The sequence below is a fragment of the Porites lutea genome, chromosome 12, assembly GCF_958299795.1.
Source record: "Porites lutea chromosome 12, jaPorLute2.1, whole genome shotgun sequence".
NCBI lineage: Eukaryota > Metazoa > Cnidaria > Anthozoa > Scleractinia > Poritidae > Porites > Porites lutea.
Window position 1 is genome coordinate 22,784,805 of NC_133212.1, and position 25,817 is coordinate 22,810,621.

The following is a 25,817-nucleotide window of genomic DNA, read 5'->3' on the forward strand; positions in this document are numbered from 1 at the left end:
AACAACCAAATGCCTGCTTAATTAGATAGCACATTTCTTTCAATTCAACAAATAATGAACATGCACTGACATCTCCATCTTCTTCGGCAGGCAATCATGTGCAACCATATGGAGTTTATATTTGCTTTTCAACTGTGCACGAGATTGTACACGGGTGTGCAAGTGCTTCAACCAGCTCACTTAATACCTAAGTGTTCCACAAGAGATCCGGTACTGCTCATCGTGATATTTTCCGCTTTTAAACAATTATATTGGACCAGAGTGAGCAAAATCTCTCGGTTTCACAGTGGCCATCAGAGCAGTTCTGTGCGTTGGCATGTGCAGAAGACAAGAGGTAAATAATCGATCTGCGAACAGGGGTTTAATCGTTGTTTTCTCATTCAATGATCAGTATGCTTGTTTGACCCTTGTTTGTGCCTGCGAAATTTTTAACAGGTACTAAAAACCGTTACGTGTGGATTTGAAGATTCATTTTCGTTATCACAAGCTGGTAAAATATATACTGCTTCCGGACAAATGCATTTATTTAATTTGAAAAGAAAAAGTACAATAAGTAGTCTATAATATACTTAGTGCCCTAACCCTCCAGCTTACAAGTTTGGAGTCTCAACGTTCCGTTCATGGTTCTGTCGTATCCTAAATAATGATTTTTTGTGGTTGAAAGCTTTTATTAAGAGATTATACGTAGATGTACTAGCCAAAGCATGCAAAATAAGGGGGAGGAATGAACATCTTCTCCACTCCACCTTCCCCTCTTTGCCTCGCAACATCTTAAAGAGCATCTGCTGTATAAACGGCGTAAGATGTCAAAGAAATCAGAACAAATATTACGAAAAACGCACGATCCATTATTGTAGACACTCTTTGCCAGGTGAGATGGTCGTCTCCTTTCTTGTCACAATGTTCAGTTGCTGAAGTGGTGTCGATATTGGACCCAGTCATCTCAATGGTTACCATAGAAGCAACGGATTTCTCAGCCTTTGACAAAGGACCCTCAGCACCTTGCGCGTGAATCTGCTGAATATTTTGACGTCTTCGTCCGATGCAAAGACAACAGATGCGTTCAACCCAGTCTGGAGGCGTTCCCTCTTTGAAGTACACTCTCAGCACCCCGATATTGGCGAATAACACCAGAGTTATTATAATCATGGTGGCTTCAAGAAGCACTCCGAGGATGGGAAGACCGTCTGAAGTGACTGGCAACCACGATGGAATGATGAGTAAGAAAACTGTCATGGCGAGAAGAACAGTGGTGACGAATCCAATGCGTTCCCCGCTTTCAACATGAATCAGGAAGCTACTAAAGGCAAGAATCGTGAGAATGACGCACGGGATGGTAACGTAGAACGTGTAGTAGAGCGATTTGCGTTTCATTTTTATGGTATATTCAACCTCGCTGAAGTTAAACCTGCAACAGTTTCCATGGTCAGTTTCGGAGAGTCTGGACGTGATCTCTTCTATGCGCCAGTTTCCACTTTCCACAAAACGATCTGCAAAGAAAGGTTGAAGCAGGTTTGTACCCAGGCGCTATTTATGTGTTTTTGAGGTGACACAAGATTGGGGCCATGAGTAGGTTGAGCCGCGTGGGGTCTCATGGGAAGGGGCAAGAACACACTCCGCTGCAATTTTCAAACATGCACAATAGAGCGCGTGATCGATCAATCGGTAATTTGATGTTTTTTCCTAGTTTTCCCAGTTTAGTTTACTTTACCATTCCCTATTTCTCTTAGATGACTTAAACTTTGAATTTTAGAAATGTGCTTGAGAATCACATTAAAAAGGGAATTAGATCCAAGCTTTAATGATCGTTAATTTACTTTAGTAGTCCGAGCAAACATATACCTACAAAATTTTGCGCTTCTCAGTTTATAGTTAACGTCTTCAAGTATAATATGCCAGTGGATTTCAGTGACTGCTGTGCTGAAACCCCAACGGATACTAAAATTACAAAATGGGAGCTGGGACGCCCCTCGCCCTAAGGACGGGGTTGGACTAACACCTTGAAAGTAGCAACGGTTCGTAACACTAATTAAAGATGATAAGACAACGTTTCAGCGAAAAGTGCAGTCAATACACCCTGTGACTTACTTGTAAGTTGGCTTTTGTCCTTGAATAGTTTGAGTTTTAATAGGTTTTTCCCGAAAGTATAGGAGCCAAATCCGAGCTTGCAGTGCTGCTCGTCAAATGGCCATTGGTCGATCTTCATTTTACAGTTGACCTTGAACGTAGCTGGTCCTCCCCAACGGCACATTCCTCTGTCATCAACTACAACATCTGTGACAAACTTGCTTGGACCTCCAGCTAGATTGATATTATCATCACCGCTGTGGAGGAATAAACAATGCATTGAATCCGAAAGTTACTAATCTGAGTATAGTCAACTCCCTTTGTCGCGGACACCGCAGGGACCTTGAGTTAGTATCCTCAATAGCGAGAGCCCGTAATAGACATTTTCACGGTTTTTTTAACTTTTGACAAGGACAGGTTATGGAAAATCCGTCGACAACACAGAAAGGAGCGCGTTAATATTAGTGGATATGCCAAATTTAAAAGTGATTGCTCTAAATTAAGAAAAGTTGCGAAACTTTACAGTCGTAGGTTAATAAGAGCTGAGAATCAGAATTATTGTTATTCTCTCGTTATAAGAGATTATCACATAAATAAATGAAGACTTAACTACTTTTAATGCAATCTTTCTGATCCTTCAAAGAAATGAAAACGTAAGGGTTTAAGTGCTAAATCAAACGAATTCCAAGATTTAATCTTACTGAGGAGGTTTCAAGATTCCTTACTTGTTATAAAGAGCAATGTCTGGTACCCAAATTTCACCGGGAGAGAAAAAAATACGGTCTAGACCACCATAATCGCTGGAATTCCAAGTTAGAAATGGGTTTCGCCATTGCTGCAAGCAAACAAAAAATAAGTTTACAGAAGTCTTCGAAAAGAGGCCTAACTCTCATTTTATTTAAAAAACGAGAAGAAGGGTCTTCATTTCGAATCTTGATGATGTCACCAAGTTATACCATCTTAAATACAAAAGAGGTTAGTTGTTATTCAGAAAAAGAAGATTGGGGACAAGCGTAAATTTTACAAAAGAATCAAGGTTAAATATAATGAGCATTAAAAATGCTGGGTAATTTATCAACACAAAATTAAAAACTAGACCAAGCTAAATTTCCTCAATTATGTTCAATCATCAAATTTAAAGGCAGAGGTTACGCAGAGGATTTCGAAAGTTTTACATTCAAGGGAAAGCTTAAATTCACCCTGGCTTCGTTAGAAGAACAGCCTAACAAACGTGTTGTCAAGTAACTAAGTACATACTAGCAATAATACATAATTTTAACCTAGCGGGCTACTAAGCTGAATATATAGCCTGCGAGCAAGCTCTTCTATTTGGGCGAGCGAAGCGAGTATCGCGGGCACGCGCAAGCCCCCGCGAGGGACAAAGGAAAGAAAACCATGTTCCTTTCCTCGGCCCCTGGCTCGCGCGTTCTCGCGAGGCTCGCCTAAGTAGGAGAGCTTGCTCGCAGGCTAACCAAGCGGGCTACTAAGTTGAATGTAAGGTGTGGATATTTATGCGAATACTTTAATGAAAACTAGGAGAAATGTGATTATCCGATATTCACCTGTATAACCCACGTGTCCAGTACTACAAGTTGCTCTTTATTGTCCTATTGCACACGCAAAAAAAAAATTAGTAAAATATCAAAATGCTTTGCTTGCCCTTGCGCCCAATTGGTAAGTTCAAAATGACTGGGCCCCAAAAATGCACAATAGTTTGTTTGGAAAATAAAAAAGGAAAAAACGCAATGAATCAAGTTAAATACAATTACTAGCCAAAGTTCAGAAACAGCCAAGACCACAAAGTGAACGTTCAACTAAAAACGCTTCATTAAGTGATCTCAGATGACTCATCCATCGTATATAACAATCACGACGCACGGTATATTGACAATAGCTCTTCACTTTTGTTTTTCTTCCGTGGGACAAAAAACACACAAACTAGCGTGAAGATAAATCTGTATGCGGTAGTTTCGCTATCACCATGACAACCCCGATCCTTAAAGAGCGACACCATGACTACTTCTGATTCACATTCTTCAAATAAATGAAGTTAGATTCGATCACACAAGCAAAACAGAAAGCTACCATCATTAAGAAAGGAATCAAAACGGTTTTTTACAACAACTAAGCGATTTCTCACGCGCTGGTTGGTCGACGGTTATAGTCGATAAGAGTATAGAACATCGGAACGGAAACTGAAACACACTCGCCTGGGGCTCCTGGTTCCACTTAAGTTTTGAACATTTTAACATCATTTTTGGTATGGTCGTTAAAAAAAATAGACCATGGAAAATTGTAGTCGATTTGTTAAATCAAGAAATGTTTATAGTTACCACTTTGACAAGCCTGCCAACTCTTAGCGCAAAGGACACTTCAACAGGCTTTTTTCCTCTGATAGCCGGGCGAACTTTTTTGTCGTAGTTTTCTAGCAGATCTGCGCGGATCTTGTGCTCCCAAGATGAACTGGTTGAACGGCATAAAACCCGGCCTATAAAAAAGCAATCAGATCATGATAACACAACAGTTTTACATGAATTCTTATAAATATAACCTTATTTAATGACAAAATTGTAAAAAAGACGATGGCTTCTACTGCAAATAAAGATCGCGATTATTTAAAGTACAGTGAAACCCGCCTTACGTTCACTTTTTTTGGCGCCTGACGAAAACCGCCATACATTTTCTTGTAAAAAAAAAACCCTCGTTAATACGGCCACCCAGTTAATACGGCCAAATTTTTTGGCCCGTTGGTGACCGTATTAACGGGGTTTTACTGTATAAAAAAAACTCTGACTCCTTTTGCCGCTGTAAGTTTGAATGCTTATCTGCTGTATACAAATCAGAGGGCAGTGCTCATGAATGCAGAGTTAACATGGAACCAAAGGTAGCAGCTATCTATACTAAAACTTAGCTTTTCGTATATCTCTCTCTTTTTTTTTTTCGTTTAAATATGTCTCCTATCCAGGGCCTCTCCTTTTCTTTGACAAACAGCTGAAAATAACGGGTTCTTCGCCAAACCCATCACACGCAAAAAACTCCGCCAGCTACGCAGGAAGGCAAGAAACGGTAGCTTGCGTAGCGAGCGTTTCCCCGCAAGTTCGACCAAAAAGTTGGGACTCGAGAGCGAAACCTGGGGGAGGGAGGGAGCGAAACGCTTGCTGCACAGACTGAAGAAACAAACGCGGGAAGAGACAAAGTAGCTAGAAAGAAGGCAGAAATAGGAAGGAACAGAATGCAGGGAATTAGAAAGCCTGAGGAAAACAAGTTTTAGAGATTAAATGTCAAAAATTTACTTTCCGAAATAAACATAGATGTATTGGTTTTTATTTTTGTATTTTTAATTGTATTTCAATTTTCCCACTTTGCTGGCGCGAACTTATACCAGCATCGCAAACACGCAAGGTTTTTTTGTGAATAATATCACCTCGGCTTTGTGTGATCAGTATGACGCGCTGCTCAAACATTTTGTATGGCTTCCAAATGAACATTAAAATACATCTAATGTTTGAAACATACTATGTACATTGGTTGACTACTGGCGTTTCAGAAAAAGACAGTGGAGCCTCAAAGAGAAACTGATATGTCATCTCTGATAAAGAGAAATATTTAAAAAACGCCACTCACTGTGTGACAGAGGATGCGGAAAAAAAACATTTCGCAATCAGTTTGATCACTGGATAAATAAGCAGTGATGAGGATTTGTTCGTTCGTCATTTTTGCTGAAAAGTTGGGAGCGATAAATATATTAACCCTCTGTGATGGGCCACTGTCATATTCCAATTATTAAAAAAAATTATACGTATATATATATATTTTTTAATTTTGCAAAATAAAACTACGTAGTGCATGTTGCCGTAAAACAAACAGTGTTACACAACGAGAGTCACATAAGAGTTGTGATTATTTGCTCAAGTATTGAAGCTTAATTAAAAAATTGCATTGTCCACGTCTGCGACTTTGGACAAGAAAAATAGCTGGGAGACAGGGAATACTATAAATTACTTATTTCTTTACAGGCTCAAGGCCATTTTTAATTGCCAAATTGCCGTAAAGTTCCGAAAGTAACGACCCTCGTTACTTCGGAGGCTCGCTACTTTCAGGGGGTCGTTGCTTTCGGATTGCTAAAACGTGTACTCCACATGGGCACTTCAAAAAATAAAATCGCAAAAAAAATGTGAAAGGAATACTTTAGAAAAAAAAGTAATGTATTTCCTCTAATTTGAGGGTTATAAATTGAATGGCAAATAATCATTATTAATAAACCTCGGATCAGTGTGGCATTTAATTTGTTCAGGATATCTATCATGTCCGTTATTTTTTTCAAAAAGGGAAATTAGTTTTGAGGTCTCTACTTTCGGAGGGTCGTTATTTTCTGGGGGATCGCTACTTTCGGGATTTGCTAACACCTGTGACATTTTATCGCTTCTTTCGGAGGTTCGCTACTTTCGAGGGGTCGTTACTTTCGTTACTTTACGGTAGTTACGGTAGTTACACAACTGACTTGAACATATCTCACAGTATTAGCATGTATTTAAGCCACAAATGAGTGTACGTAATTCTACTTACCGTCAAATAGAGAGAAAATCTGGAGGAGCGTTGGAGAGATTGTAATCTGGTCCATTGTCTTTTTTTCTTTTTTTTCTGGTCAATTATGACCCTAATCTGCGTGATTTCTTCTTCTAGTTATTCTAACATATTCCCGGCCTCAGCGTTCAGAATTGTTCAGAAATACCCTAATTTGCGTTTAAACAGTAGAAGAATTGATGTTTGAGCATCCGATCTCTCACGCTGGTGTGTGCACCGCAGACTAGAATATGCGCGTTATTCAAATATTAGCTAATATTTAAGCTCGGTCACGTATTCATAACCTACTTACGATTCGAGTCACGCTTGTGCGCACATTTATTTAGAGTTCCCCCACTCCGTAACGTCAGGGGAACCTCAGGGCACATTTACATTTTGCGGCGCCGGGAAATTACACAAAGGTAAGGAATTCTGGCACAAACGTTTGGCAGTGGTATTCTGGCGTGTTTAACTATTCTGGTTGCTAGGCAACCGGGTGAGTCGGAAAGGTAGGCGACTGGGATAGGGTGGGGAGTCGTATAATTTTTAAAAATTTATGATCTAGCATTTGAGCTTATTGATTATATTGGCTGACTATATCAAAACGTATTGTTAACAGAAATGTGCATTAAGTCACTTCTCTAACCTGATCTAGGTAGTTATAAACGGACCAGCCTGATTGTCTTACGATTATCTTAAGTTAGTTAAGTAAGTCTTTTAAATACCCGACCCTTAATGTTTAATGACGTTTTTTTTCCCTCCCAGCTCTTAGAAATATGTTAGCTGGACGTGGTAGTAATAGGGTATCGAGTCATGCGCTCGTAACCGTCTTATAACCTTAACAGACAGAAATAAGCGCAGTCAAAAGTCTAATACTTTTTTATATTTCAAAAGAATTGATTGTATGATTTTGCACATTCATTCCTCTGTTAGTCGAACTGCATTCCAAACATCAAAAAAAGAAGTGGTGATGGGGCTTAAAAGGAAACTACAGGACCAGAACTTGTGAGAGGTTAGGCGTCCTCGAACTACTGTCTAGAGCTGCTTACATCAATTGAAGAAAGGATGCAACTATGGCGAAAGGTCGAAGATGGAAAGATTTTTTATCAGTTTTAGTATTCACTTAATATTTTAATCTTCAGTATTTTCTTAAAGGAGGAATAAATAGACAAGTTTATGATATGGGTGAGTGGTTCGGTATCAAGTCAGTAGAATAGACTCCTTAATGACTGTCATTGGAATCCGGTCGTAGCTAGCTGCTTTGCTTGGAAGAAATGTTTTTGCAATTTCAGAGACCAGACCTCATCTTGGGTTGTGGAGTTGAAGAATATTGACTGTGTAAAGGAACCATTAAAAAAAACTTCAGTGTGAAGCTGAGAACTGGGGGGGGGGGGGGGGATTGTGACTTGACTATAAAGGATGGTATATTTAGGCTAGAAAGTCTCTCAGGACCCGGGACCATGTTGACGTTGGTAAATTTCAAGGTTAAAACCATGATCGTCTAAGGCATGAAAAGGTAAAATGTGATTAGGGATCGAAACCACGCATGGCTGATAAAAAAATAAATATTTGAATACATACTATGAATATTATAGAATGCTAAAGCACATCAACACTACGTAGCTGTACTTAACTGGGACGCGAAATTCTCTATTTAATAACCATCCTGTCCAAAACGAAATAAACGGCTATTTTCCCGTTTCTTCTCGCTTCTCAAACATAGGACGCTGCTCCTCAATCTTGTCAAGGGTTTCTTGTGCCAGATCTTCCGCATTAACAAAAATTCCAGGGGGCTTAATTCTCCTTGCACTTCTGAAGATCTTGTCTTTTTACTTCCAATCGCAAAGGCGACAAAAGATGGTCCTTGGACGTCTTGCGGAGTCAGTTGCAGCATATGCTTTTCTGACTCGATCAGCTCGCTCGATATGCGGTTCTTCATCGAGGTCAAGCTTCTCTTTGAGTATCTCCTTCACTTTGGTTTCGGTCTTGTCCCAGGTTTCCTCTACTTTGGTTCTCCAGCCGGATATACAATCTTTTCAGTGTAATAATATTCGAGGGAACCGCACATCATTTCAATCTCTTCTTCGACTTCATGTAGTCGGGATGAGCATGGTTTCAAGTCCGTGATGTCTTCCTGGGAGAACTCAAGGCTCTCCTTCAACTCGCGATTGTCTTTCTCGGAAGTATCTTAGCGACTAGTCTAGCTTTAAATTCTGCGACTTAGCCGATGACGGAATCCAGCCGTGCGTTTACGTTGGCCAACAGTGAGTTTTACATGAAATATTATAAATATAACCTTATTAAACTGACAAAATTGCAAAAGAGACGATGGCTTTTACTGCAATTAAAGATCTAGAGTTTTTAAAAAAGAAAGAGAACTCTGACCACCTTTTGTCGCTGTAGTTTAAAATGTTTATCTGCTGAGTGGTTATCGGTAAGAATAGTTGACTCACGAATGTAGAGTTAACATGGAAACAAAGGTAGCAGCAATTTATACGATAACTTGGCTTTTCGTATATCTCGAGCTCGTTAAAATTCCAAAGAACTAAAATTAAAGCTACAACATGGATTAGCATTGTTGAATTCTGTTTTAATTTAATTTTATCCTTGAAATAAGTTGCAAAGCCATGAGCAATGATCCTGACACTTCTTAGGCTGGGTTTACAGAAATCAGTCAAGCCCAGGCCACAATCAAAAGGTAATCTAGAAAGACCCTAATGATCGAACATCATATTGCATGCCTTGTTTTACAATATTTCGGCAAGACAAACAGAGTCTCAAAACCACCCCCTCTAAATATTCCTCAATTAATAAGGCAAGCAAAAATAGGGCCTATTTCACGTTCTAGTGACTCGCGGCAAAAATTAATTAATAGTTATATTTCAAAGATAGCTTCCCTTTAGGTGTAAAATCTTAAAATGAAAAGCATGTAAAAATTAAATATACTATGCCACTTGATGTTTGTCTGGGATGATCACAAATATATTAAGGTGACGTCTTCATTTTCCATCATAGTTTAAAAGATCTTTTTAAAACTAACAACGTCAGTCAGTAGCGCATCACCTGAACAAACGGACGACAGCTAAATCATGATTAATAACGCGATGTTTGTTCTCAAATTTTCTAGCCTTTACTTACAACGTTCATTATTACATGCAATATAATTATGTATCGTACCTCTACGTTTTTCAATTTTCTCCTTTGTAAAATTTTAAGGTCAGTTTCAATATTATTCACTAAAGGTTTCACTCCCTCCCTCTCTATTTGCAGATCCGTACTAAAATGTTAAATTCAAGTAACAGTTGATCTCGAAATAAAATAAAAATTTCAATTTGTAAATATTGGAAACGCGTACTCTTCTGAGGAGAACGCAAAAGCGCTTTAATTAATTTAAATAAACGGTTACTGCTTTGAGTTTACCTTGGTTTCAGAATATCCTAGCAAACATTCAGCGAAACTTGATAGTATTAAGAACATTTTTAACGAAATAAACTATACTTTGATCAGATACTACTTATTTGAGAAGGGTTGGCTATGTCGTTGACCTAATAATAAAAAAACCCTAAAATGTGTGTAAATCATGGAGGACTGTTCAAACGGTTGCAACATCCTGCCAATATTTTGAAACTTCGTCGTAAAATGGCTAAAACGTGAATCTTTCTTAATCTAATTATCATGAGTTGGTTCTGGAAGCAAAATGATAAGTAATGGGTAAGTTATTGCACGATCTTGTTCCAAAGTTATAAAACAAAATGGCTGACGAATTTTGAACCAAGGTACTCTTCTTTTGGAATCACCGTAAGTTTAAACCAAAAACGGTTTGTTTGACTTGGTTGAAGTCAGATTACAACAGGCAAAGTAAATCAAATATCATTTCTTGCTGGTAACTAAACTAATTTTATAGGCTATAAAAAAGAAAAGCTACGATACATGATAATAAAATATAGTAAACTAATAATGTCAAATAATGAGGTGTACATAACGTAGCAAAGAAATGTAGTTAATAGTGTACGGTGATATTTTATTCAGCTCCGGTGTAAGGTTAAGAACAAATTAAACTTACCATAAAAAGCAGAGAGAAATAATGGGAGGACCATTGAAAACATGATGGAGTTTCTGGAGGCTTGACGCATCGCGAATCTGCCGATGCACTTTTTCTGGGCAAATCGGTTCAGAAGTCTTTATACAGTTAATTTTCTGATGTTTTAGTTCGTGTGAATAATTTAACCCGTAACGGAGGCGGAGGGCGGAACTTTTGCAGTATTTTGATTTCTCAAGGTGGCTCGATTCACTATAAGTTTGAAGAAAATAAAATGTGCATGTGTTGATAATGCGTTAAATTTGAGGATTATGTGACGTCATATTTACAAATACCGGTCGATCCAAAGAATACGCCCATAATATCAGAAAAATCAAGAAGAGGTAAAATGTACTGGAATACGATGAAGGATGAGTTACTTACCAAAGAGATCTAACCACACCTTCACAATACTGAATGACTAAGGCGAATTAAATACATGTCTTGATCATTATGCGCAATACCGGCCAAATAAAGTATATTGGGTTTCCGATCAATTAATTCACTTTGTTTCGGATGATTAATGATAGGCTAAAGTAATTTTTTTAATATTTAGATCATACAACCAGTTGATATGATTTGGCATTGGCCACGACTTATATACTTATATCCATACGCCTCTGCAAACAACGGGAGATATTGGATCTGGTAAAAAGCTAAGAGCTAGGAGCCTCGAGGCCTAGTTTTCAGTTCCCTGTGCTTCTCTGCTTACCCTCACCTGAGTCAACAAGATGTTTGATTTTATTTGTACTCTGTGATAACGATCTTTAAAGGTGTGTCATAGAGCAATGTAGTTAAGAATTACTAATTCCCAAACGGGTTTAGAGGTAATCATTATGATTTATGCTTTAATGACTCCAGGCACAATTTCACAATATATTGCGTAAAAGTACATTGCTACAACTACTAATAAACCCTATTCAGCGGGCAGTACATTAAAAGCATTATTTTTCGTTGATTTCCACCCTGTCTCTTAAATATCTAGCCAAGATTTCATTCAATCAAAAAGTGACTCAATCAAGTTATAGTCCTTAGTTCAATAATTATTTGTGATTTTTTGGATGATTAATCGAGTGTTTTCAATGTGTAAATTTAAGGAGGGGGGAGATGTTTGAAATTTGGAGAAAAAGGGAAAATGTTGGATTTGGGGGTTGTTAAAAATTGAAAGATGAAGTGAGTAATTAGTAGACCGAATTACCAGATATAGTCCACCACCACAACAAGGTGCCTCCCATTAGCGGACTAACTGGTTTATGTGTATACCTATTCTAACTCATATATTTCCTTCCCAAATCACCATCATTTCCCCCAAATTTTAACCAGACTCCCCCCTTAAGGGAGTTTTAAAAAGGTATGTAAATTTAAAAAGTGATCGCTGCGTCATTTTTTTTTCTGATTTTGCGACCTTCTTTCCCGCCAAAACAGTTTCCAGTACTTTGAAGTAACAAAGAGTTCAGGTGAAAGATTAAAAACTTGAACATCCATTTCCCCAAGGCTTTTACGATATGATTTATAACATTACTGGGAGACATTTGCCAGATTGCTCAAGGCGGCCGCGCAGTTTTAATGCCCCCTAATGTGAATGTGAATTTGAGCTAGACTAATAAGTTCATCACTCTGGTCATTACGTCCCTTACTCTGTACGAACAGTGTACGGGTTTTTCAACGTCTCACAAAATTATCATGTGAACGAATGGAGTGAAACTGGGTTTACGGTTTATCTTTAACCGATAAGACTAGAAAGTCTAACTGTTTTAATAATTAGCAGGCGTCAGTACAATTTTTGATTTAGTTTTACTAAGTGTGGTCAACTTCTGTTTATTAATTATTACCAGACAGAACCAGAAAATGTTAGTTTTGGTAATTAGCCTGAGAAAACGGCCGAAATTTCGCAACGCTACCACACTGACACGTCCACTTTTACTCACTTTTCGTGGTAAGTTTAAAGGCATGAAATTTGACTTTTCAACAGTGTCAAACGAGGCTTTCTCAACACGAAAAAACTTCCCGCGAAAGGAATTGGTCGTGGGATCGACGATTTCCGTCGCTCTCTCGTGTCCGCCCCGAGAAGAGAGAGGAGGAGGAGGGCGGGAAGAGCGTGGGCTCAGTTCCCTATCAGCGGTTGGTAATCAAGCCTAAATTGTTCGTGGTGATCGAAAAACTTGACAAATAGCTTCCTTGTCAGCAAATTCTTGGCCCCGTGGGAAGGAGGCAACATTGTTGGCCAACAACTCCCAGCATTGTTGGACGTTATTTGTTGCGTCCTGTCGAGAAGTCGACTATCAAAACGTGAACACTGTCCTCAGCCCAAAGACTCAAAACACATGTTCGTGTCTCACTGTCACGTGTTCATGTCAATCAAAGAAAATCCGGAAGCGGAGGCACACGTCCGTTTGCACACTCTGTTGCATGTTGTTGCTTGTTGTTGCGTGTTGTTGGGAATTGTTGCGCAAAGTTTGAACCCGGTCAAACGTTTGAGCCAACAACTCCCCAATTTTTTTTTGTTCCCTGATCGCCGAAGCTTAGCGCAACAATGTTGCCGTTTGCACTGCTCTTTCAACACTCTTGGGGCCACGCATGCGCATTACACCTGGTCTCCCAAGCATTATGGGTTGTATCCTCCCCACGATGCACTGCATGTCCCAACATTGTTAGGAGTTGTTGCACCCGTTTGCACATCACTGCCAACACGGAGGCAACAACTCCCATCATTGTTGGCCCACCAATGTTGGGAGTTGTTTGGTCCATTTGCAAGTAGATTTACAAGGAGCAGGCGGCGGTGTTTTCAAAGCTAAGACACTGGCTCCAGAAATGAGCGAGTTATAAGAACAATTCCCTTTTATTATCTGATAAAACATTATGAGAGTCAATTAAATTATGTTTTCCCTTAAACGTAAAAATTGCCAGAGAGTAAGCAAAATTGAAAGTTGTGGTCGTTTAATTAGTTACTTCATTACTTTGATCTAAATTTGAAAAAAAACTGTGTATATCACCCTTTCGTGTATTTTACAGGTGTTTTATGCTAATTGTTTTTCCATAAGTATATTTCAATAGTACATATATTTGACATATCTCAGTACTGCATATATGCGATAAGTTATATCCACTAATTATAAAGAAGATATTTGTTTGCCGCGCACCTTTTTCCCGATATTGCTTTTAAGAGCCATTTGTCTTAAAAGGGGAATAAAGATAAAAATTATGTACATTTAGATTCATAAAGTTTGGGCATTTTTAATTCCAAATAATAGAGCTAAATGGTCGAATGATAAATTTCACAATGGTGCAATGACAATTTTTGCCAATTAAGGTCTACGCCGTTGTTTAGCATCTTAAGATCAGACTGTATTGACCGATCGGGATCGATCGATGCCTCATGAAAAATAAATTAACTTTTGCTGCTATCCTGTCGTTTCTCTTTTCCATTTGTTCGGTGAATAAGGAAGGCAAATCCACAAACCAAAATCCCTATAAGCAAAAACAAAAATCCAAAGACGAACAAGATCACCATGGTTTTTTTGTCGATGTGTACACATGAGTCACCGTTGTTGTTCCTTCCCCCTGCCGAATACATTTTATGGGCGCATTCGAAGGCAATGATGAGGAATGTTATAGCTGGAAAGAGGAAAAGAGTTGTGGTGATGAGAAGGCCACAAATGCTCAAATCAAGCCTCTTACAGCATCTCATTTTTCCTGGCAGACTTCGATAATAGTGTCTCTTAACGTTGTTTTGATCCAGAGTGCTTGTTCTGTATCCGTCCTCAAACAAAATATACTTAAGGTTGTTTTCCTTCGTTTGTGGAATATTGAAGTGTAGTTGTTAATGAACAATTCAGTGGCAATTTGTTTGAAAAGTTATCCAGCTTAAATATACTGGTGTTTCCTTTTACAACCGGCTGATTTGCTGCCCGTAAAGAGAATTAAAAGTTTATCAAGTTAGTTGATGAGTCAAAATCTACCAGCCTTTCTCGGTCCTTCTTGTATACTGAGCCCGATTCAGTATTAAAATTAATTTAGCCAGAACGCATTCAGACGGCCAGATTACTGTCAGGTTAGTTTGAGACTAATATGGAACTAGATGACAACAAATTCCAGATGGCTGTGAATCGGCTTATTAAAATTGTTTACATATAAAAAACTGATTCCGCTGTCCTACTAATTGCAAGTTAATAAAGGCCGGTGTAAGCAAACAGTCGGGTAGACTTGATAAGCGTTTGTAGTTCAGGTGAATATGAATTCACACATCTGACTTAAACATTTCAGTTCAGTCTTGGGAAAAATCCTAATATGCATGGAACGATCGATTCAACTGAAAGGTTTTAGGCAGCCCTTTTCTCCGTGTGTTGCTCTTCACATACAAGACTTTTAAAATTTATTTTATTTTGTTTAGGTACGACCGGCAAACAAAACTCTCTAGAGGCACATTTAATTTACTGCGCATCACTTCACTCTAATGCATGTTGTCTATTTCTTTTCAATATTTTTTACCTTTCTTTTCGATACAACCTATCCATTAATTCTACTCAAAATTTGGTATCAGGTTCAGAAGTGCTAAGATTTTGATTAGACTGGGTTATTATATCTGGCGAAGGGTGATTGGCTGAGAATTAAATTAGCTGTGTTTCCTTTAGAAAAAACAGCAGGTGTCTGGGCCAGCTATAGAAATTAGCCAAATAAAGACTTTTGATGTTTTTCCCGAGATAGTCTTGTACTCAGATCCGACTGAAGATGGCCAAAAATAAAAACAGAAGTTTAAAAGCTAGTTTAATGCTATCGTTGTGATGGTTAGCGCTTCGCTGTCATAAAGGAGAAGGGAGGGAGGGGGGAGGGAGAAATGATAAACGAAGAAAAAACTAACATTTATGCACCTCGCTCACTTAATAAGTACATTTCTAGGCTGATCTCTGTATTCTGTGACATATAATTAATTAACCTGTATGGGTTCACTTTTCGTCAAAGATCTATTTATATATAAGCTATATAAAACGTCTTCTTGAGTAATATTAAGAATTAAAAGGTCTCCTGAGCTCTCTTCATCCTTGTTAAGACACACGTTTGATCTGGCTCAGTATGTGAGCGATGCATGACTGACAAAAATTTCATGACAGTTTCGGTAGAGACCAGTTCAACTAAACATTTTCCGAAGGTGCATCATATAAACAGAAGGTAATGTGAAAAATTTGGAAGAAAACACGCGTCTTCTATAACTGATTCAATGCTTTAGTGGGGATAGGGGCGTTGTAGGCCTTTAACACACTCTTCCTCAGCAAATGAGCACTCTCAGAATTACGAACATCGCAGTAAACTATCTGCTTGTTTATATTCTTTCCCTCCTCTGCTTCTGTTTTTGCTGTGTTGTGTTAAACAGCTTTTTGGGTGGAGTATGCCTTATAAGGAGCTGCGGCGCGCATTGGCCGTTTAAACGCTACGCGTGGGACTGGGTCAGAGTCCATTCCTACAAACAGTCCCATAGTGCAATTCGACGCAACACTGATCCAGTCTCCCTCGATCTATATCCAATTATTTTCTAGAAGTTTAGTCCGTCATTCATCATTTTTCATTTCGTATATCTCGGCTATGAAAAATTGCACAGACCTGAATCTTGGCGAGGGTCTTTGCATATTCACTTCCTTTCATTTCCCATGCTTTAGCTTCCCAGCATGCACCTGAGGGCACCCAGGTCTAAAAATACCCAGCGTTTACATGCATAAACCATACTTCAATTTTAAATAAATAAAACAATCAACAACATCACTTGATTCCGTATTATGAGAAGCAAAAGTGTGATTTATTTATTTTAATTCCTGTATTTGAGAACCATTTCTTGATGAAAGCGGCGATAAATTAACTTTGATCCTTTCCTTTGATGACGAGAACTGAGCAACGTAGCTTACACATATTTGAAAAATTGGCGTAAGTTTTGCGGTTTTCTGTTTTAAAAAATACAACGACGTCTTACTTGGAGGCCACTAACTTTACATGGTCGGACATTTCAGAGTGCCTGGAAGACCTGTTCAAACAAATCATAACCGAATAATTTAAAACTGTCGTTTCGGCTAAAGATAATGAGAAATGTTTTCTTCTCAAGTCTGGATGTCACAGTAAGCCATTAGTTTATATAAACATTGTCACATACAAACATTATCATTAGAATTCAAAAGGGATAATGCCTGTTCTTAGATCAATACCCTACGATATGCTAATAAAAAGGAACCTAACATTACGCCTTGTCACTGACATCAATTATATTCAGAAATGAAAGGCAATGTTTCCTCTCTAAAACGTTTAGTCTTTCAATACATTATGTATTACATTGCGCGCGCGACCAACAGAAAAAATGAGACCTGAAAAAAATTGTTATTTAAATATAGCATTGAGCAACTTGATATGAACTAATGGATAAAAATTTCTGAAGGAAGCCTCGAACTTGCTCGCGCTCGGACACGCAAAAAAAGCTCTGACAAAAAAGACTCTAATAAAAGTCCCTCTTGATCGACACTGCATGAAAGCCTCGTTGTGAATCTTGACTGTCCGGTTCACTGAGTCTCAGTTGCTTGGAGTTAAATTCAGCTCGTTTTATAATTCTCCAAACAAAGCTGTCACACTAAAGATACCATGAACAAAATCTGAGCAACATTGTATCCTACTAGAAAACAAGACTTTCTGGAAAGCAATACAAAAATCTCAGCAAGTGATAGTAAGAGCGCTGCCTTCGGTGTATTTATACTTTCAACCCGAATATTTGCGCCAAAATCCCAAGTTCGTCATTACAGCAGGCCACCAAGTCTTCAACTCCCTGCGGCATTCAAAAGTCCACTTATGGACAAAGATACTCTCTTAATATTGTTCATGTTTTGATGATCGCTTAGTGCAAACTAGACTATAAAGAATGCATGCCTCAATCAACTTCCCGTATTGAAGCATAATCTTGATATGATATTTGATTTGATAATTGAGTTTGATAAGGAATAACCTCTCGATTATCAAAAAAAAAATCGTTCGTCACAGATCTTCCTAAAGTCGGGTCAGACAGCAAATGTTGCTGCAGTTTTCATTGATCTGATTTCCTCTCTTTTTGTACGCCATGAATCGGCACACACATGAAGTGTTAGGCACACAGTACAAATAGCAAACAAAAGGAAAACAAATCCACTTCCCACTAGAATACGGGAAAGTTCCTCGTCGACTTTGCCGCAGTAAGATCTGTCCAGGATATCTTTCTTTGTGTTGAATAATCTTGAGCATCGAAATCCAACGTTAAAAAATATAACACTTGGAGCAAGGAAAAGAGAGGAAGCGATCGCCAGGCCCCAAACTGCAAAGTTTGCCATGGGGAATGCGGTTCCAATTTTTACTCCAGGTATCGCTGAATCTTTGCAAAGCATAGGTAATCAAGATAAACATAAGCAGCCATTTTTGCACTTTTGGGTGAGAGAAGTGCGAAAACGAAGCTGAAAACAAGCTGAATCTAATACTTCGCCTCTCTATTTAGCAGCGGTGGGAATCTCAGAACTGTATGTGTCTTTCCAATTCGCTTGCCCGTTGCACAGACAACCGCAAGTCGTAAATGATTTTACACTGGTTGTCCTGTTATCAGGCAGAATAACGGTGAGGGTGTTGATGGACTCAGAGAAAACATCTTCGTAGTTGTGCGTTATTAGTATGCTAAAAACGCCAGAAAAGCAATTGATTACACGGAATACCGAGCTTTTTACGTCCGGGGCGGTCTGTCGATCACGCTACAAGTGATTAAAAATTAAAATAAAAGTTGTTGTCACGATAGTTTTATTTTCTTGCTATTTGAAGAAGATTGAACGATAAATCCCCCGGCACGGGGGCGTCAGTTTTATAAGCTTGCTCCAGGCCGATCGGTTTTGCCATCCGTTGTGGAAATACTTTTTTGGCCTGCAGGCATTAATGGCAAAATTCAAAAGCCGCCCGCGCAAGAGGAATTATTCTTAATAACTTTGCGGTTCATTAATATCTTTGATTCCCTTTCATTTGGCTTAAAATTGAATATTCCTCACGTACGAAGAACGCTTTAGATAAACCGTTCACACGATCATATGTACGTAGCATATTGTTAATATCTAACGTAATTGTATTTCCGAACGGAAATCGCACGCTTTCTGAGCAGTCAAGAGTGCATATAAGAGTACAGATCTCTTTCCTCCCCTGTTGCCACATTTGCAACACTAAGTGATATGTTTTGTCGTGTTCAGAGAAACATCTGTAACATATCGTAACATATTATTTACGAGTAGTCAAATTGACGGTCGATCGTTTCACCATCAGAAACGTTAAGGACCAGCTGGTCTAAATTGGATTCATTTTCCATTTCCAACTTTTCAATAACAAAATTTGCCACTCCATTTGAAATAAATAGAATGTATGCTTATTTATAGCGTTCTTTGGCGGCATCCAGTTATAGGCTGTGTTTTAAAAGACGCAAATTCGAATCTGATTCTGATCGTGTTTATTTAATTGACCTCTTGATCGAACTTATCTAGTTACAAAATTCGGCCTTCTTTTTGTCTTTTTTTTGACGTGCCGAAGCTACTAAGCAATATTTTGTTGGTTATAAATAAATAAGGAATACTAAAAAAGAAACCTAGTGACCTACATTTTCTCGTGGTACTGTCCCGATTGTTCAAAAGTTGGATAACACTACTTGATCCGTTGAATAAATGCGAAGGAAACCAATTGAGTTATCTACGGCGTAGGGAAAACTGATCCGCTTGGAGTAATAGCACTATCCACCTTTTAAACAAGTACAGTGGAGCACAGCTGCAAGTAATGCTGCACACAAAGTTACACGGTTAACTTTGAGTCTGTGATCATGAATGAATTCCTATTAAGATATGAACATTCGAATTGTGCCAAGAGCTATTGTGGCCCTTGATTGTGCTTACCATACTGTAGCCTCTCACTCAGGCGTTTTTAGGGGAGCTCGTATTTACGAACCATACTGGGGAGGACACAATTCCCTACCCCGCCCCCGTTTGAGTCAGGATAGTAACATGCACTTGAGGCTTTCTGTCGTGCCGCGGTCACCAAGTAAACAGCAAAACAAGATGGCGGGTTGACTGAAGAATCAAATGGTTTTTCCTAGGACGTAGCTTTTAATTCCTTGCTTTTGCTAAGGCAAAAAAAGTGCGAATACATGTCCTATAAAGCTTCGTTTCTCTGTATCTTCGAGAAGTAGGACAAAAGTGTGTTAAACTCGGGAGAGCGTAGTTAAGTTATGGGCAGCGGAGCGTCTGCCAACAGAAGAGGTTCTGTGTTGATAAGCCCGAGAGCGGAAGCCATCACTAAGCTGAAGGAGAATGGAGTGAGTACATGCACAGTTTATCAGTCTAATTAACATTTCAAAGTTTGCACTATATTAAAAAAATATTGCTTCTCGGCCGTCTGGCCAAACTGTCTAAAATCAAGTTTAGATTGCTTATCTGTTCCCGGTACAAGTTATATCATGTAAATACGAAGACTAGTTCTTTGTTTTACTAAATCAGTGGCCATTTTGTGAAATTTGAATTCAGAAACTAATTGATCGGTAACTTTTCAAATGTGTTAAATGCATTTTTGATACCCTTATTTTGACAAGAGGATACGGCGCTTATTTGAAGCGGAAGCCTTTGTCACAGCGTATTATTAGAAGAACAGCACTGGAAGCAACTGTGCATTATTGTCCTTGTAGGGTAGTATTGTGAAGAAAATTTAAATTAAAAGAAGAGTATTCAAAGACAGTTGAACACGGTTTTCAAATAGACGCCTGCTCAATACGGACATCTCGTTATTATGGAGAGTTTTCCTTGTTGAGAATGTAAGCCCTCACATTTTCTCAAATTCAACCTGCTTAGTACAGACACACCATTAATACGGACTTTTTTCTATGCGACCCCCCCCCTTCCCCCCAGTGTCCTTATTAACAGGGTTTGATTGTAATGTTATGTAGAGTTAACTGCCTTGTAATGTGACTGTATTGTTTTTTGGCAGCAACTGATGTTAGATTCACCAGCTTTGATAGATTTGGGGCATGGTACAGTGCGCTATCGACACCCCGATGAAAAAAGGGAAAAGGATAACACAAAAGTGAAAACTGGATACTTCTATCATCCTCGTCTGGATGACTTCAGTGAAGGTACCTGCCGTGAAAAATTTGCCGGCATATTTTGTTAATGGAGAATGTTAAATGGCTGCCAAATGCCTTATGACTTTGAAGTTTAGTGATTAGGGTCTGGAAACTGAGAGAATCAGGTTCCATTTAGGGTCATTATACTAGGAAACTTTCTTGAAACTTGATTCACTCAGTTTCTTTACCGTAATCGCTAAACTTCAGAGTCATCGGGTGTTTGGTGGTTGTTCGGCTTTCTGCAAAATACCCCTGCTGATAAAAAATTGTCCTTCTTTGTTCATAGAATGAAGTATTATTGAAGTCACTTACACCTGTGTATTTCAAGCTTCCATTTCTTCAGTTGATTTGACTCAGTATTACTTAAGCACACCGTAAAAACTGTGAATGCAAAAAATGAAGTAAAATACTTGTTTGTAGTAAACAACAGTATGCTATTACATGCACTTACACTTACTCTTGTAATCACAAACAACTGATCAAAATCAAAACACACTATATAACAATCATATCTAGAACCCTAACTAGCTAACGATAAACTAGTTGGCTATTACAAGCATGGCTAAGGAGTTGAACTTGGAACTGTGAGGCAAATTCCAGGTTTTAGTCAGATCAGCAGGACTTGAATGAACAACAGCAAAAATGTTGCTGCAAAGTATACAGTAGGGGTTATTAATTTTTGTTTGAAAATTTACTTGTTTATGCACAGCATGGTTAATTTTTTTGTTCTCATTACTCTTTTAGATGCTGAAGTGCGACCTGATGACAGTTTTAAATTCCACTACGTTTTCAAAGGACCCAAAAAGGATGGAAAAGTGAAGCGTCTGTATTATGTGTATGGAACACATCTATCAGCCAAAGATGAAGGAATAAAACAAGAGCCTTACAGACCTGTGGGAAAAGGCTACAACTGGCCTGAATCATATCGAAAGGCCAATAACTTGTACTATGAGCTGACATTCCCAGAACAAGGTAAAATCAGCTGTCCGATTTCCACTTAACCCTGGTTAGTAACATCTGCAAACTGCTAAGGTCCTTTTTCTGGGCCCCTAAAAGACTTAACTAATTAGTGGAAGTACATTTCAAATTTCTCTTCAACCTGGGGTCAATTTGATACAACTTTTACAAGAACTTAGTGTAATCTACAAGTGTAGCTATTGTTTTCAGTCTCCAAAACAATGGCTGCACTTGTAAATTTCACTGTAATAGTTTTATTGAATTGACCCCTGATTAGGCAACTGAACAATGGCTTTTTTTAACGGTTCAACCATGGCATGTTCTAACATTAGCTGGGCCCCAGAACAAGGATTTTGGCCCTGGCTTACAGATGAACTTAACCAGAAGTTTAGTTTTGTTTGTGGCGTAGGCTAGATCACCACATGCATTTCTACTTGGCAAATCTCATTTTGATAACAAAATTCCATAATCTGGATGATACCACAAAATTAATGCTTAATTTCAAAATATCATGCAGAGCCCCTGAAACTTTTAATGTTGGACTATTGTTTAGGACGATCAATATCCAACACACTTTATTAATAACTATGTCAAATCTACTCCACAAAAAAATATAATAAACCTCTTTTGCCCCATATTATTTCCTAAAATTTTATGCACTCTGTCAGAAACCATGTCTGCTAGATGCAAATCAAAGGATCTTCTTGTTTTAATCCACTTCAGCAGAAGTTTTGTTATCCTCGGTAGGTGAAGGTGAAGAGGACTTTACAGATTCTGACAGTGTAATAACAGGGGCAGACTCACCTGAACTAGCTGATTCTGTTCCTGATAAGGATAATATGAGGTAAGGAATTGTGCTCATTAAGTATATTGAAGTTGTGAGTGTGTCGTTGTTCTTCCTCCCCTGTGTGTGTGGCATAATGTGCTAGGATTAGGTACAGTACCGCTCAAAAGTAAGGAACCACCCTGTCACGAGATGTGAAGCATGTTGCTTCCTACATGATATAATTCTTGTTGCATGCTATTCGATTGCTGTAGCGCAGTATGTAAATAAAATGGCAGGATACCCTAAAAACTCTAACTAACAAGATTAGAATTCTCGTGCAATTTTAAGAATCCCGCTTTAGCAAGTGATGATGATTAATTTGCCAACAAAATTTAATGACTTTCAAAACCCCTGCGACTTGTAGACGGTAAACACTGTGTGAACAATTGGCTTTTCTCACTAAGTGGAATTAGTTGGTTTCGTGCATGAGGGACTCACAGATAATTTAGGTCAAAAATTGCCACTTCACTAATGCACTACAAAATACAAGAAGCACACAACAAGAATTGTGTAGGCCGGGACACAATTCTTGTCTTGCAGGAAAGGAGGTCTAAACGACTGGAAGCTTAGAGTACTGTTTAGGGATGCCCCTCTTTACCTACCCCTGCACCCATGGAGGCAAATTTGTTGATTACTGTCTAACCTTAACTTGACCCTACGAAAGAGAGTTCAGTAAAATCTCTACCTTGAACATATCCTCTTTTATGCACACATTGTTAAGAACACTTTGAAGACAAATAAAGCATGAATTCATGGCATCACTTTTAAAATGGGTTACTGATATTTAGTGGTAGTTAACTTTTTTTCAAAGTACCATTCATTTGAGTACTTGGACTTACATGAATGAAATTTCTTTTTGCATTTTAGGATTGTCCTGGAAGAGATGGAAACAGTTGATTCTCTCAAAATGAGGATGTCTTTACGTCTCTTAATACCGTCTGTTAATTTTCACATTTTACACAACAAAAAGGAGCTCAGGTAAAGCTATGTGATAATTCTTTGTTTTTGTTATTTGTTTATTACTATATTAAATGAAGATTTGATTGTCCCGGTGGTAATTGCAATCTAGGCAATTGCAAATTTACCCGTTAAAATGTTCAGGACTTCAATGAGATTCGAACCCATGGCAGCCTCTGTGTTAGGGCTGCAGTGCTCTACCAACTAAGCTATGAAGACCCATACATTGGGAGCAGGCCAATTTTTTTAGTTCATCTTAAACCATGAAAGGAATGAATTTTAGCATGAAGATGATGTGAACTGCAGAAATACTATTTTAAATGAAGATTTAATCATTGCCGTGGTAATTGCAATTTAGGCAATTGCAAATTTACCCAAAAAGAATTGCGGGACTTCAATGGGATTCAAACCCATAGCCTCTGCGTTAGTGCAGCAGTGCTCTACCAACTAAGCTATGAAGACCCATGCATTGGGAGCAGGCCAATTTGTTGAGTTCATCTTAACCCGTGAAAAGAATGAAGCATAGGGTATTCAGATTTTGTGAACTGTGGAAGTACAAATTATTTTAAATGAAGATTTGATTGTCGTGCTGTGCTCTAAAAAAAATTCACGGGAACCCAGTGCTTGGAAATCCAAGGTGCCCAGCATATGAGATTTATGACAAAAGTTAACCCAAGATTTCCTACTTGCTCAAGAGCAAAATAAGGTGTCAGGGGCTACTGGGCACTTCTAGAGCACAGCCTCACAAACAAAAAACATTAAAAATTTGACAAAAAAAAATTATGTTCCTTAAGTAGTAGGTGATTAAAAAAATATGGGACCCAAGGATAAAATTGAACCTCAAGTGCGATATGCTCTACAATACAAGGATTAAGTACGTGTACAAATTTATCTCCAAAATACGTGAGAAGAAAATACAGAAAATTGGCAGCTTTACAGTGTTCATGGGCAAAGCTTTTTTCTGTCCATACAAAAATTAATACATCAGGCCCTGCTTGTTCAAAAGTTGGATAGTGCTATTCACCAGATAAATCACTACCCAATGGATTAGGGAAACCAATAATTGAGTTCTCCAACAGTCAGAAATTTCTCCAGTGGATATCGTTATTCACCTTTTGAACAATTGCCAGTAGATGTTATCAAGAGTAGTACTTTAATATTTCAAAGGACTGATTGGCTAGTTGCCTTGTTCACAAATTTGACAAGTTTAGTGAGAAGTTTCAACTAAATAGCGTAGTGCACAAATGACATCAGAGTGACTAATTTGCAATTTTTGTCTGATTTTTTTCATTTTTCACATTTTAATGACAAAAGACAGACAAACATGACATTTAAGTGACAAAAGTCAGACAAACGTGAGGATTTGCTAGTGTTAATTTCAGTTTCTTTGTCTGAGTTTCAGGTCTATAAATACTAAGTGCATGCAGCGCTATTCACTATTACTACACTATCACTACACTACACTAATTTCTATTAATTTTATTACTTTTGTTGTGGTGCAGGCCAGAGGATATCGTTGGGGATCTGAGGACACCTGAACAAGGAAACTGGAGAAAATTTCCAGTTCTGCTTCACCTAACGTAATCATTTGACTCAACAGCTGTCAACTGAACGTCAGTTTGTCTTTCATGTCAAAAAAAAAACAAACAAACCCTGTATTACGCAGACAATCACTGGACTCACAGTAGTATCCAGAGAGTAAAAGTTGTTTATTTTATAGAAAATAAGGTTTGCGACATACATAAACGACTTGAGAGGCCAAGAATAAATTATTTAAGTTAAACTAACAATCATCACAGCCTCAACTAGCAAACTATAATAATGTTACATATGTATTTTTCTTATTCAATGTGTAAATAACTATTTCAATATGCAAAGAATATGGTTAAGAACTAAACACTACAATTTCTAGTTTTAAAAATTAATATCTAGGTAAGATAACATCTTTTTCTTTTTAGAAGCTGACAATCAACTTTGGTTGCATTTTGCTTGCATGGAACTTATGTAGTATAAAAATAACCTAAGTTGAAAAATACTGTCACAAAATGTACCACTTTATTTGCACATTCTAATAATACTTTGTACCAAAAATAATAATAAAAAGTCTTTATGTGATAAAAGCTCTAGGCATTGTAAATAAACTTTCCTTTATTTAAAGCTATTTTATTATTTTATCTCTCAGAAATAAATATCCTCTTTTTTCTGCACTGGTTTTAAATGTTGCTTATAACCAAAGC

General features: G+C 38.1%; 2 protein-coding genes across 3 annotated transcripts; one reads left to right on the forward strand and one right to left on the reverse strand.

The window, feature by feature from the left end:
* Positions 1-722: 722 nt before the first annotated feature.
* On the reverse strand, positions 723-10,939 carry LOC140921191 (neuronal acetylcholine receptor subunit alpha-7-like). 2 transcript variants are annotated; one of them, XM_073371165.1, is made up of 6 exons: positions 10,694-10,939; positions 4,401-4,555; positions 3,630-3,674; positions 2,793-2,902; positions 2,089-2,324; positions 723-1,490 (listed from the first exon to the last, which is right to left on the reverse strand). In XM_073371165.1, the coding sequence occupies exons 1-6, from the start codon at positions 10,761-10,763 to the stop codon at positions 772-774; spliced, it is 1,335 nt and encodes a 444-aa protein (XP_073227266.1). In that variant the 5' UTR covers positions 10,764-10,939; the 3' UTR covers positions 723-771. The 2 variants fall into 2 exon arrangements, with proteins under 2 accessions (XP_073227266.1, XP_073227267.1); XM_073371166.1 differs by lacking the exon at positions 10,694-10,939 and adding an exon at positions 6,634-6,703.
* Positions 10,940-19,757: 8,818 nt separating this feature from the next.
* LOC140921580 (uncharacterized) lies at positions 19,758-25,787 on the forward strand. The gene is made up of 6 exons (XM_073371581.1): positions 19,758-20,039; positions 20,705-20,849; positions 21,585-21,812; positions 22,545-22,641; positions 23,491-23,601; positions 25,083-25,787. The coding sequence occupies exons 1-6, from the start codon at positions 19,953-19,955 to the stop codon at positions 25,162-25,164; spliced, it is 750 nt and encodes a 249-aa protein (XP_073227682.1). The 5' UTR covers positions 19,758-19,952; the 3' UTR covers positions 25,165-25,787.
* The last annotated feature ends 30 nt before the right edge of the window (positions 25,788-25,817 follow it).